General features: G+C 36.6%; 1 protein-coding gene across 1 annotated transcript in view; it reads left to right on the forward strand.

The window, feature by feature from the left end:
- LOC145780694 (uncharacterized) overlaps positions 1–8,837 on the forward strand; it is a 28,200-nt gene extending 19,363 nt beyond the window's left edge. Inside the window, exons 4-7 of the mRNA XM_082592315.1 lie at positions 2,542–2,630; positions 4,867–5,012; positions 8,133–8,291; positions 8,833–8,837. Coding sequence (XP_082448441.1) covers positions 2,542–2,630; positions 4,867–5,012; positions 8,133–8,291; positions 8,833–8,837 — 399 coding nt within the window. The remainder of the gene's footprint in view (positions 1–2,541; positions 2,631–4,866; positions 5,013–8,132; positions 8,292–8,832) is intronic.
- The last annotated feature ends 6,122 nt before the right edge of the window (positions 8,838–14,959 follow it).

Raw genomic sequence — 14,959 nt, forward strand, 5'->3', positions numbered from 1 at the left:
GACGCCAAAAGGCAGTCTCTTGTATTGGTACAAGCTTCAAAGAGCCTCGAAAGCCGTAAAAGGACGTTCTTCTTCAAGAGTGGGAACTTGATGATAAGCAGACCGGAGATCCAAAGAACTATAAACAGAATCCTGGCCCACAAGATTTACGATCTCTTCAATTCGAGTCAAGGGATAAGCATCCAGTAAAGTAAGTTGGTTTAGAGTTTGCGAATAATCAATTACTAGTCGTGGTTTATTACCTTTAACTACAAGAGTTTGTGCTCTCCAAGGTGATCTGGATGGCTCAATGATATCAGCGGCCAAAAGTCTTTGGATTTCTTTTCTGATGAAAGATAAGTCTTCTTGGCTGTACCGGCGCGTGTGAGTTGCAATCGGCTTGTGATAGGGCTGCATGAACTCGAATAGGCGAGGGGGTTTACCTTGGCTGCAGCTGAAACAGAGATTGTTTTATAGACGGAGGGAACTACCAGACATTCTTCGGAGCCTCCAAATTCGAAAGTAACAGCTTCGTGCTTTTTCAAGAATTTTTGTCCCAAAATGACATCAGCACAAGAATCTTGCATCACATCCAAGGAAACATTGGGATAGTCCCTTTTCAGGAGACTAAGAGCTGCGCTTACACAAATACACAACCATACGTCTTCAACTTTAATCGAGTGGAGGCCATTGTCACATCAGAGATTTCTCCTTCAAGGTTAAGGTTTAGAAGATCGACAACCTTTTTGTCAATGAAGTTTTCAGATGCCCCTGAGTCCAGTAAAACTTTTACTGGATATCCTTCGAGAGTACCGTCGACAACCGTGCCGAATTCTCGCGTCCGGCAGCCCCAAAAAAAACATACAAACTTGTGTTTTTAAAAATTTGTTAATTAAAATCGTTTTTTTTTTGCGTTAGAACAATATCGTTCACTTGAGTAAGAACAAGGCCCTGAAATATATTTGCAGTTGTATCTATATGCACTGCTTCCCAAGTGGATGTATTGTAGAGCTAGTCTTTGAGGTTTGACAGGGTGACGCTTAGACTTTTTGTGAAACTTTTATCAGCAATATGTTTCGACGGCTTGTGAGGGACTTTGCCTTGTTTGTGAAAAAAAATTGCGAATGCAAGTGACGAGAAAAAGTTTCACGTCCAAACTCGAGTGGAAAAAAAAGTTTGAAATACAAACGCGAGGGGAAAGCAGTGTTTTAAATATCAACTCAGACAACAAAATCCGTCATTTCTACATTGATCGCTTTATCGCTAAAAGACAATGCAGTAATTTTATTCGAAGATCTCCGCTCTGACGTCTTTTTTACTTGGTGTTATGTTCTTTTTTCTTTTGTTACCAATAAGTTCTTCTATGAATCTATGCCTTGTTGCTACTTTTGTTTTTTCCTCTGGTGTGTCAGCCAATACTTCTGAATGCTTTTAACTGCTTTTACTTTTGATTGTTTTCTTTTACTCAGCCATTAGTAAGGAACGTGCCTCAGATGGATTAAAAAAACTGCTCGATCCGGGAAAACGTTGAGTAGTCGGAAGATGCTCAATGCCGATGGGATTGGAACCACTACCTCCATTAATACTTAATTGTGATCTGCGTATGATTTTAACGTTGTGTTACAAGCATACCCGATGTTATCCGCTATCTCCAGCTAAGCCTAGCACCTACACTCCAACATGGCTTGGAGTTAGAAGTACAATTACTGTACAAAACTATATCTATGATGAATTACTTTATTGGTAACAAAGAAACCACATTATGGCTTAAACACGATGTCAACTAAGCAAAATCTTACAAACCTCACTTGTTTACGTTCCTAAAAAATCAATTTTTTTCAACAATTTTTTTGTCATAACTCCAATTGCCTCAGGAAAGAGCACACCACACACACGTACAGAAACAGGGTAAACGTAATAATGCAATCACGTGACTTGTATTCTGATGACAATGGAAGAAGAAAAATTAAGTGTTACAATCAGGGTTGTAGTGGGTTGCTGCTCGGATAGTTACCCGAGTGGGCTGATATTTTTTCTTTTGTTTTTTTATAAAAAAAAACGGGTTTTTTTAAAAAGGGAGTAGGTAAACCTACAAATCTAGTGTTGCCAAATGAGGAATTTTGTTCCAACTTGAGAAAACTTCAAACATGTTCAAGAAAAAAACTTATGGCAACACCTGTGACGGAACATAGCTTTTTCTCAAAACTTTTAAAAGTGTTAATTTCAATAACTAATCAAATAAATACTGCAGCTTGGATGCTCATTAACTGAGATTTTTAAATAGTGCGTGGATGCTGAATCAGCAGGGTTAGTTATAAAATGACGTAAGTAGCTATGCTTATTTTCCAGGCATGCGAAATATTTTAGGTGGCTATTACTTTTCATTCCACAGTAGAAGGGGGCGAGAAAAGTGATTGTTGTTTTGAAGCTGGTGCCAACAAGGAAAAAGGTTAAGAAAAAATAATGGTCCTCAAGATCATTTAAATGGGCGCCAAGCATCTTATCCACCCACTCACATCACGATATCATCCTTATTTGATATTAACATGATTCCGTTTGTAGGTTGTGATTGGAACTGTTAGCGTGGAAAGAAACCTTAAGACCAGTTATGTCAGCAGCAAAAGTAAATTTGACCCACAAATAGCTGTCACGTAAGTAGGCTGCAAGAATGTTTTAGAAAGTTGATAAGTGATGACTGTATGTTGTAAATTATATTCAGCTGACACAACCTTTTAATGCCATATCCGTTCACGATTGCTTATCATTGTTGCTTGCGGTATGACCCGGGTCGTCACACCTTATACTTGCCGATAGCCCAGTGTGAGTTTAACGATTGAAATGACAAGCTCAGTGGCCGAGTGGTCATCGTCTTCCACTCTACAGTAGGCTACTACTGGTAGATCTGAGGTCGATTCCAGGTCAGGTCATACCGAAGACTTTAAAAACGATACCGATTATGTTCTTTCTTGCACAACGCAGTGAGAATTAGTCGGGGAAGAATGTGACGACTTCCTAAATATGAAACAAAATTAAAATGACTCCCATAACTAAAAGACCTTAGCAGTTGTAGACCGACAATAAGTAAATCGTAGCATTACTATGCCTTGTCATCAGGAAACAATTTTGCAACCGGGAGCTAACGTAGAGGCTATAGTTTCGTTACGGTACTGAATATTTTCGGTTAGCATTCTTTATTACTTGTTTTCAATTTGCAGGGTTACGCAGTTTACTGTACTTCAACAAAACCTACAGTACATAAAAGTGTTCATTATTTAGTAAAGCTATTATCTACTTATTTAGCCAATAGCCTATCATATGTCAATATTTCTACATGAAGAAATGTAATAGTTTTGGTTGATACGAGGTAGATGAAACACAAAAATTTGAAATCAGAAGTTTTAGTGCTATCATGTTGTGACTTCGTGAGTTGCACTTCATATCAAGGGCAATCATCTTTTCTAATTTCTTTAGGTTGCTTAAGCAGCCTGCACCAGTGCACCTTCAACATCGACTGAACAATTTGCTTGTAACTGCATCTTTAGGGAATTCGAAAAAACTATTTTTAACAGAGTAAAATCATCAACAATTTTTCGAAATCAGTTTAAAGTGCATATTCTAATTTTTTTAATTTAATGAAAAAAAAACATTGCACTAACTTTTCTATGCAGCAAAGTAATCTTTCTATGGTGACTCAACGACTAAATCCAAAAATGATTGCTTAAAAATAGCTTGGTATGCTTTTCAAAGCAAGGGTTGAGATTTTGGGATATCCCTGAATTTTAACTGTATTTTTTTTGTAATCCCGCATCCGTCTGCAACATGAAACTGCTCAACAATTTGTTCAGTACATTCTTAACTTTATTTCGTTTAATCTGTTATGCCATCTCGCTTTATCCGCAAATGCAGCAAATGGTGTTATGTATAACGGTAGTTAATCAGTGCTCTTCAACGGGGGTTCCGAGGAACATGTGGGAGGAACATGTGGTAGGGTTTCGCGAGAAAAATTGATTTGTTAAGAAACTTGTTTTCAAAGAAATTAATTTCTCTCGTTCTTTGGGGAAATTAGTTCTTGCTTCAATAGATTGATGCGTTATTTTAAATTTTTAGATCACCGTTTCCGCATTCACATTCCCAAGTAGGCCAGTTAGTTAAAACAAGAGGTTGAGTGCAGTTAAAACCGAAAATGAAACATTAATAATAATTATTGTTTTACTTGTTCATTGTTATGTCATTAAAGTCGGCTGCATAGCCAAGAGGTGAGAGGCCTGGCTCGGTGTTCGAAAGGTCGCTTGTTCAACACCGCTCAAGAGCATGCCGTGTCTTTGGCAAGACACTTAAAGACATGCCTGAAGGAAGGTGGACATGAAGATTGGCTTCCATCTAAATCTTCAACCACCGGGTTTTGTTTGTTTTAACCACTAGGTGTAATCTTGGATATGACAACAACATACTCTGGACAAAAACGTTATTGATTTAATCTGAATTTTTGTTAGTGTGGCTTCCCTTATAAACGCAAACATAAATCAGGCGTTCCGTGGTGACGAAAAGGTTGAAGAATGCTGTTAAATCGAATGCTGTTTGCTTGATGTTGCCTAAGTTCTTTATGTCAAATGTATGTATAAGTCTTGTCGATGACAGATTAGGAAAATAGGTTTAGAAGCACAATAGTGTATAGAATAGCAATATATGGTTTTACTCAGGAGAATCACGAACGTACTTTTAGCTTTTTCCAATCGACATATTTGAACAGATTTTGCTCGAATGTAGCGATTTCAAGTGGATATTATTATTGAAATGAAATAGACATTAGTGTTGCATTTAGTACTGTATCAACAAAAGCTAATGCATCATATATTGATGTTACACATTGCAAATCATTCCACACAGTGTTTCACCGTTTCTCTTGCAATCTGCAAACGATGAAGTGAAATCCGTGCTGACATTTTCGAGTCTTCAATCGAGTCACACAGGATATAAAATCGGCTACCAAGGATCTTTTACGAAGTTTTACTCCACACCATTATTTGTAAAACGTAAGCAACAAAACTTCATAATTTGATTAGTTTTCGATAAGTGAGTTTTGTTTTTTCGGAACACGATGGAAAGCTGAGTCTTTATCAATTCTTCTTTAATGTCATTCAGCAATTTAATCTGTTTTGGCCATGGCCTACGAAACTACTCGGCACAGACACCGTGCAAAAGCATTAAAAACTGAAGGCTGAAGTCGGTTATTAGTAAAAAGTGTACTTCGGTTCGATCCCCATCAAGCAGTTATGCTGGCGGGTTGCCTCCATTATGTTTTCACAAACTGTTATTCGCTGTTCTCATCTAGATGATACCAATCATTTCTTCAATGTCATCTCGCCATCTTCTGTTCAGTCTTCCTCTAGTTCTTTTTGCATATTTTGGTGTCCATTCTGTGATTATCTGGTGTCTGTCATTCTTGTTACATGACACGTCCATTACCACTGGAGATTTGTTGCTGTTTCAATGACATCTTCGCTATGTGTTGTTTCTGATAACTTCGTTTCTAATCTAGTCTTTTCTATATATTTTTAATATTGTTCTTTCCATGTTCCTTTTGCGCTGCTGCAAGTTTTCTTGTTTGCTGTTTTGCCAGTGACCAATGTTTCTGCTCCATATGTTAATGTTGGCAATATTATTCTATCGTTATTATTTGTTTAAACTTTAACTTTATCGATGCTGTTTAGGCAAATTTTTTTTATTACATGAAGGTTTAGTATAAGAAAATGGATAATGATACCATAGCATGTTGTTAAGCTGACTGTGAAAAAAATAGAATAGTTTAAATAATGGATGGAATACTTTTGATATATTTAAAAAATTCACTCGTATGCTATCACCTTATCAATATGCTTACATACAAACTGCAAAAATTTGGCTATGTGAGAACCCGTGCGTCAAGGAGGGCTTGTCAATCGTACCAAGTGTTTATAACAATTTCAAATAATGCAATCTGTATGTCGCGAGAAGCGAATAACACATGATCTTAATGACGCAAGACTTCAATGACAAGATATAAATGACGCGAAACTTGGTTATCGCCTGGGATAGCGAAATTAAATCTCTTAGGATTGGATGGTAGGATCGCTGCCTAGAGGTATGCCATCATTTCTTACGTGCTGCAAACTTTTACATATTTTTCCAACTTTTAGTAAGTGTCTGAATGAAATTGGCTGTAAATAATATTTTAACCTTGTTTTCCCCAGATGACAAATTGGGTGTTAACGTCACCAGGCTTTGAAAAACAAAGACAACTTCATTCAAAAAATTTCAGTCAGGCCGTTAGAAGCTTGCCAAGTTTCTTTGAACGTTTTTTTTTTAAATTAGGCTACTTTTTCTCGTTTTTTACTGCTTTCCCAAGCCAACAAAATGCTTTTATATCATTACGAGTCAGCAAAAAGTAAAAAAAATCTTAGAAAAATTTAGTCAGACAGAAAAACATTAGCAGCAGTCAAAAACCTGCACATTAGGCCGCACCTCTAGGTAGCCATGGTGCTCGGTCTGCGACTATTCGGAGAAATCCCAATTCAGAGACAGTCTTTTTTATAGATTTCTAAAATCTCATAGCTGCACCTACTTATTTGAAGGAATTAGCTTATAATGGAGGTTAATCAAATGAATTCTGCCTTTTTTGGAGAGTTCTAAAATCTCATAGCTGCATCTGTTTATTGAAAGGAAATAGGTTAAAATATGTGGAATTAGCTTATAATTAGAGAGATTTTTTTGTAACCTAAAAGACTCAAAAGGTGTCTTTAATTTTGCAAAAAAGTAACCAAAAAATCTTTATTCAACGAAAACAAGAAAGTGAAAGAAATAGCAGCAATTCAACATAAAAAAGCATCTAAATTAGTTTCAGTTTGTGCTCAAATTATGATTAGTTATAACATAGACTAATGCTAAACTAAACAAAAAATTACTTTTGCTCATAAATATAAGGCATTTTTGGGCGTTTTTACATTTCAAAGGAATTGCACTAACATTTATATTGCACTAACAATATACAGTATAACTAGCATTGCACGAAAATGTCTAGCCACCTGAGACGAAACGCTTATTGTAAAGGACAGGAAGCTAGAAAAATGATCAGTGAAGGTTTAGAAAATTCGCAAAGAATAAGTACTAAAAGTCAAGAAATTTCACATTTCTAGCATATTTCCTTCTGTAAAATATTTCACTACTAGGGTGGGGCGTCCTCATAAAACCCCGTATCGCTACAGATAGGGTTAAGTACCAACTAGCAAAATTTACCCGTATTTTTTATTGATTCAACGTTCACATACGTTTTATGTAAGGTGTGTCTTGTATGTAGCCTGTGATTTTGCTAGTTGATCTGTGACGAAACAATCTTCTCTGTAAAAAATGCTTCTAAATATGACATGATCGGTTCTCTCATAGTTTCTCGTCTCGTCACATAGATTTAATAAAATTAACGCATGAGTTTCTCAGTCAAAACTGGAGCCTGAGCTGTTACATTTTTTGTGGCTCCGACTCCACAGCAAACGGAGTTAAAGACTCCGGCTCCGAAGTAAGCGGAGTTGAAGACTCCGGCTTCATTGAAAGCCCGCTGCTCCGGGCTCCAGTCCTGGTTAATACCACGCTCAAACAAACATGATTGAAGAACACTATAACGACATTGCAGTTCCCCGCGCATGACATTTAACTTTTATTTGTTTTTATTTGCATCAGACTCAAGATGGTCCATATTACAGTCACACATAAAAAGTAAAAACAAACCAAAATTCAACGTTGTTGCGACGTTGTTTTGTGACGTTGATACAACGTTGAAGCAAACGTAACGTAGACATCACGTTCTTTTGGAATAATCTTAAACATGCTCACAACAACACTTCTCAAACCAACGTAGCTATATTCGGCTGATGTGGTTTCTACGTCGTTTAAACGTCATTTCGTTATCTGCTTATCTTCTCTTGATATTTGGCTGGGGCAAAGCAAACTGGTTGTCATGGGGCTGCCACTGACAACCAAACAGTATGAAGCTGAACTTCTGGAAGGAGTTTGTTGCAAATTACCTGGTGGCAGCCATATTCCTACGTAGTCATATTGATTTAAACCAGATTTTAGAGTATTAGTCTTTGACGGTTTATTTTGTTTTTATTTAATTTTTTTAGAATGCTTGAATAAAGGATCTATTTCATACTCCAAATCCTGTGATTACCAGTGTACTGCAACTTATTCTTGCTCTGTGCTAACTTTTCCTGCCGACGCATCCACCGCCATGTGCCTGGCTAATACAAATTGGAACGTCACCGAATCAAGCTGCCTCGGATGTACGTTTTACAATTCTTTTTATTTACAATTCTTTTTATTAGGAATAAAACAAAATGGTTAGAAATAAAACAAAATGGTTAGGAATAAAACGAAATGGTCAGGAATAAAACGAAATGGTCAGGAATAAAACAAAATAGTTAGGAATAAAACTAAATGATTAGGAATAAAACGAAATGGTTAGGAATAAAACGAAATGGTTAGGAATAAAACAAAATGGTCAGGAATAAAACAAAATGGTTAGGAATAAAACAAAATGGTTAGGAATAAAACGAAATGGGTAGGAATAAAACGAAATGGTTAGGAATAAAACGAAATGATTAGGAATAAACAAAATGGTTAGGAATAAAACAAAATGGTTAGGAATAAAACCAAACCAAATAGAAAATAAATGTTTTTGTCGCTTTTTTTACCTAATTTCCTGTTTAGACTGGATTAGATTATAAGAAAAAATTGTGAGTTATTTGCCTCATGTTTGTTGATAGTCTTTTTATTTAGTGGGCTCAATGTTGTCAATCTATGAGTACTTGGTTTTCGTAACAGCGTAATCGAACAAGTGCTTATAAAAAATCATAATGATGACATTATGCGAACACTAAAAAGTTACCGTACGTATTTGTACCATACAACATCGCAACTGAGTTGGCGGCCGAGTTTGGGAACCGAGTTTTTCCAATTTGTTAACATCTTTGCAATGTATAGGAACTGCTAACACAACATTGAATGACTGTACTTTGAGGCCCCGATATGTTCATTGTAAGCCACCCACTAACTCATGATCTTGATGGTTGTATTTGCGCGCTATGGTAATGTTTATTATTAAATCGTCACCCAACATGCTATCCCGGGGGAAACTTTGTAAAAGGTACCATAAAAAAATCCCCTATACCGAGATTCAACAATAGTTTGACCAATCGGAGCGGTACTGATCAGTGGAGCGTGATATGTTGTTCTCAACAGTCAGTGGGGCGTGAGATTGCGTTTTTCACCAATCCAGGCTAGTGTTGCCAAATTTGGTACTCTGTTTATCAATTTAGTCCCCATTTGGAAACAGTTTGGTACCCATTCATTGAGTGTAGTTGGCGGCACTGCTCAAGGCTTAGAATGTTGATTAGTCAGTCCCAGTGGTCCAGCCGTTTTTGAATGGTGGGTTGAAAATATGAAACAAATCGGTATGGCCTACCAACAACTAAACTTCACACTTAGGTTAAATTGGAAAGTGCTGATTGTACTTTAACATTTCAAAAAATACCAGATATTTCAGATTCCTTTCTACTAGTTTGTCTCTCAGTCACATGTTCCAATGAACATAACCTAGCTTTAAAACTGCATTCATTAAAAACCCTGTTAGTTAGAAATTTTTCTGTGAGGTCTTGTTGGGTTCATGGTGACTCTTTTGCTGTTTAAATTTAATGCCTCAAACTGGCACCTTCCTTAACATGAAATGGCCTGTCATGACGAAGGATTTGAACTACAACATGCATGTTCGTACATGAGCCATCACTAGGCTAGTAGCTATAACCTATCACCAAATTTCACATTTTTTTTATGTTTTTATAAAATGCCTATAACGTGTTCACTGGGAAAATGTAAAAGCTATAATACTATCTTATGTACCGTACATTAGGATTAATTTGTTCTTTAGTTTGTCTATTGGGAATATTTTAATAACAACTGCTACTTTGAATGATTTCATCACATAATATTCATGCTGATTTCTACTTCATTTGGTTATCAATAATTACTCCATATGTGTGAGAAAATTACTGTAAAAAATCTGTTGATACAAAATATTTTAATGGTCATTATGAGAGGTCAACATAAGACAATCTCAAACCTGAGAACGATTTGTTCTCAATTTAGTTCAGTTCAGTTTGTTTTTATTTCTGACCATCACAACGAAAAAACAATATAGGCTATGACAAACGTAGCAGAGGTCTAGAAAAAGGTAGAAGCGACAAAACCGGACGTATAACGTGCATGATACCAAAGCAGGACAATCAGTTAAAAATATGGCACGGTTGCAACACCTCACCTCAATAAATGCTGTCATGTAGATTTGGTGAACAATGTAAATTATCTGGGCAACTGTAATGGTTGGGTGTAGCCTATAACAGACATTTCTATTACGACTTAGAACTTTTTGCAAGTAGGCTATTCTGAATTGTGACCTTATCAATTCTGTTGGTGGTAAATATTATTGCTGTGTTGGTCAGTCAGAAGTGAATCAAGCTACACTACAACAAACTGTTTACCAAAATAAAAATTACTTAGCGCACTATAAAAATGATTGAACAACTTGCAATTAAATTCAGTTTTGGTACCAAACCTGATTGAAAAGATCAAAAATTCCTTAGCGTACCGAACAGAGATAATGCTTGCTTCGCCTAGAATCCTAGGTCAATGGTTTTTAAACTTGGGAGCGCGTAAAGATTCTCCAAGGGGGGCGCGAAGGTGGTAGGATTGACTGGTAATGTGATTATGGTTTTAACTTTATTTTCCAGCACTCATTCTTGCAGTTGTTTAGTCCACTGTTCAGTAACAATGGATGTTTGTAACGTTATCATCATGCTCCACTGATCAGCACCGCTCTGATTGGTCAAACCATTGTTCAAAGGGGATTTTTTTATGGTACCTTTTACAAAGTTGCGTCCCGGGAGGTCTCGACAATTAATCATTACTATAAAATTTCATAATTTTAACAAGTTGGGCTTAAGCTACTCTTTTTTCTCTCCGTAAAAAAATATGAATGCGTTAATGGGTCATTAAAGTGCCCTTGACAGGTTGGACCCAAGTATAGTAGCTTTTCTAAGCATTTCCTAGCACAGAATTATGCTTAGCGAACGTTTTAATCTTAACCTCGAAGCTCGACTGGTTAGGGCGAACTTTATACAAAACGACTGCTCCGCAGCGCCACCACAGGCGAAACTCCATATTTCATTGCTCTGGGACGACTTTGGTGGTGTTACGTCATCCTGGGTGGGCGTCGTTAGCGACGGATAAAACAAATGCTTTCTAGATGTAATTGGTGGATCACAGTTTGGTCGGAGTTGGTAGAAGCGGTTGCTTTTTTCAAAGATTTATTGCTTTTTGCAGTTTAATAAATCTGTACTGGATGCGTTTCTACAAAACCTAAAATATACTTGAAGTGAAAAATGAAGAAATCGTACGAATTATCATTCATATTTAATTCATCATCATTCATCACTATTCATAAATAAATAAAAGATCTCTCTCATAATGTGCCTTCAGTTGGCCATTAAAATCCGGTGTAACGGCCATCTGGACTTGAAAATTGTTTCGGGTTCGCCAAAACAATGCATGACGGCAGCACAATCCGATTGTTGCTTCCGAGAGCATCACCTTGTAGTATCCACTCCAATACATGCCTGTAAGCGACTAATTGGAGTATGCAGACGATGTTGAGTTTCTGGATGAGGAAAGACAGCCACTTGATATGCTACAATCTATTGCTACAAAGAACCTGAAAAACTACAATCTTTTCATGAATGAGACTAAAACTGAATTCACCCACATATTTCTTGCAGACACAAATGAAACTGATACTGATAGCCTACCGATTCGAGGAAACGAAAAATGGCGTATACACAAACTTTTGGGATCATTATTGTGCAGCACTGCCGATGTCAAATCCCGCTGCAATTTAGGCAATGTCGCTTTCAGATCACACTGGAAACTATGGAGCAAGAGATCGAGAATCCCATTACAGTTGCGACTAAGATTGTACAATGCGTACTGCATCCCAATTATGATCTACAACTGTAATAGCTGGTCTGTTACCAAAGGAAGTCTTGAAAGATTGGATGCCTGTCATCGAAGACATTTACGTGTCATAACTGGTCATACTTGGCCAAACAGTCTTATCTCGAACAAAAATCTCTACAAAATATGCAACAGTGAACCATTGTCTTGCAAGATCTCCACCATGAGATGGAACATGTTTGGACACATTCTGAGACTTCACCAGGACTCACCTCCCCAGAAAGCCCTTGAATTTGCAATAATTGGCAGCAAAAAGTACCAAGGCCGAACCGGACGTCACCGTACCAATTTATTACAACTGCTGAGATCTGACATCAGAAAAGCTGGCCTGGGATCCCTGCTCAGCACACCACATCTCCATCGATTGCAAAACATCGCAATGGACAAAACAGAATGGAGATCCTATCTACCTTGTTGAAAGACTGATCGAAGCCAGCGGATGCCAAACGATTTGGCTACACTGGCGGCGGAGACAGTTACAATAATAATAATAATAATAATAATAAGCGACTAATTACCGATACTGCATACAAGGAAATAAAATTACTTCTTTTAGTGTGCATTCTTTAGCGTTTAGGGTATTTTTAGCTTAATGTAGCATCCTTACTCTTTTGATAGGTCTCCGTTTTCTCCTTTCGGTTTATTGCTTTTTCTGCAGTTCTTCCTGCTCCTCATAAAAAAAGTCCTCAAAACTGCAGGATGTAAGTGTGCCTCAAAATCGGTCAAATTGGTAACACAGCTAGATGCGTCTTTCTTGTCTTTCTTCAAAAGTTATTTCGTTTGTGGCACTTCATGGCAACATACACATTCATTGGGCTGGGACATAGACTCGCACTTGTAGCAAACGCACCACCTAGAGTTCCCAGCACGCCACTCATTGCAGGGAAGATCTAAATCGGGTTGGTGGTGTTAACAAAATCATCTCCAGTGAGGTGAACATATACGACTAGTTTTGCATGGTCCATCCACTTTCGAACACTTGAAGAAAACTTTGACTATTTTCTTCTCAGCACCTTGTTTTGTTGGAAAGCGTGAAAAGATAGCACACATCTTTGTCACTGACACCGTCACATAAACAGCAATTTCCAGGCATTATCTCAACCATAAATTAAGGGTAGGCTACTGTATCTGAGATACTGCTGTTACACTGCAAATGGCTATAGCCAGATTAGGACAAATAAAAAATTATCAAAATTGTAGGCCTACAAGAGTTTAGAAAAACTGCAATTTCAATCGAATTGAGATGCTGTTTGATAAAAATAAACTCAACCTATTTGATCTAAACCTGATAGTAATAACAAGTTGACTTTTTCTTTTCGGTAATTCTCATTTTGCACATGCTTTAGAGTTAGACCAACAGAGCCCCACACATTCACGTTTTGCAGTACCGGTAGTCGTACCATACCTTACCAACTCACCACAGAGAAAGAAAGTATCCTTCCCACCCATGGCGACGTCACAGCGGTGTTGCCGTTTTTATTTTCTCAATTAAATAAGTGCCAGATTCGCCGAAAGTGAACGAAAGTTTGCAAGCGTGTAACTTGTAGCCTGTTGATATTTTTTACGATTTGCTGGTCAGGGAAGTTTGTTAGTGTCATCTCTTTGGTAATTAGGTAAATTTAGCGAATTTATTTTCCTGTCAGAAGCACTTTAAAATCGTAAGCAAAAACTCAACTACCATTCTACCAAGCTAATCAAAAGATTAACATTACTCATTGCAAAAATCGTGATAGTAATTACTGTGCTTTCTAATGCAGTAAATTATGCCGACACATTTCGCATCGTTTGGGCGTGCACCGGCTGAGGAGCACTGAGCGAAACTAATAACATCTCTCTGCATATTTTCAAGTTTATAAATCTATAACATTTCATTCGATTTGATTTAAACATTTAACATTTGATTTAAACATTTCAATACATTTTTTTCTATACTACTCCCTTGTTCATTTTTAATTCATTTCTAATATAAAATTTTTCATTATGACATCATTATTGAAATGCATTTTTATCGTTGCTATGCCAATGTCATTGCATCTCAACATTCTTAGAATTTAGTTCTGTTTAGATTAGCGGTTCAGTTTGTTTTTATTCCTTACTATCACGATAATAAATAGTGTAGGCTATGTCATCGTAAGAAGTCAGGCAAGTCAGACAAATGACAGGAGCTATAATACGTAGAAACTAGTTTTATAGAAGTTCTCTTTAATTATAACTTTAATAGAATTGAATTTTTACATGTTGGTTATCATCTTATTATCTGATGTATTGACCTAAAGTCTTATAGTTATGTATAATATTTGATCTTTTCTATTCTTTTACTATATATATTACCTACTTTTTCAACACTTTCATTAAATTTTATAATCATCTTAATAGTATATCATTCTTAATTATCGTTGCAGTTTATACTGATGAAGCCACACTTGTGTGGCGAAAACTCTGTATTTAAATAAACCGATTCTTCTGATTTGGTGTGATATTGTTTACTTTATTTAAAATGTTTTGTCACACCGTGCAATCGTGCATCCCAGTGGATCATCAGTTGAATTATAGGAAAATTTGATGAAAAGTTTAGGAACGAAGTTTTGTTTTAGAATTATAAATCTATGTTTCGAGAACGTGGTTATTTAGTTGAATGTTCCGAAAAACTTTCAGGCGAGGTTAAATCCATGTAACTGTCCTTTCGTGAAAATGTAAGAATAACTAGGTACTCTCGGTAGTCACGACATGTATTTCATGAAGAAAAGGGTTGCATAAAAAGTTAGTCTTGCTAAACCTAAGTTTATTATGCGTACCGGTACAACAAAAGATACAAATATCCATTATCCAGATCCATACCAGACAGTAACCTTCATAAACTTCTTAAAAGGAAAGTGAACAGGAAAGA

Source organism: Aplidium turbinatum, chromosome 12, assembly GCF_918807975.1.
Source record: "Aplidium turbinatum chromosome 12, kaAplTurb1.1, whole genome shotgun sequence".
Taxonomy (NCBI): Eukaryota; Metazoa; Chordata; class Ascidiacea; order Aplousobranchia; family Polyclinidae; genus Aplidium; species Aplidium turbinatum.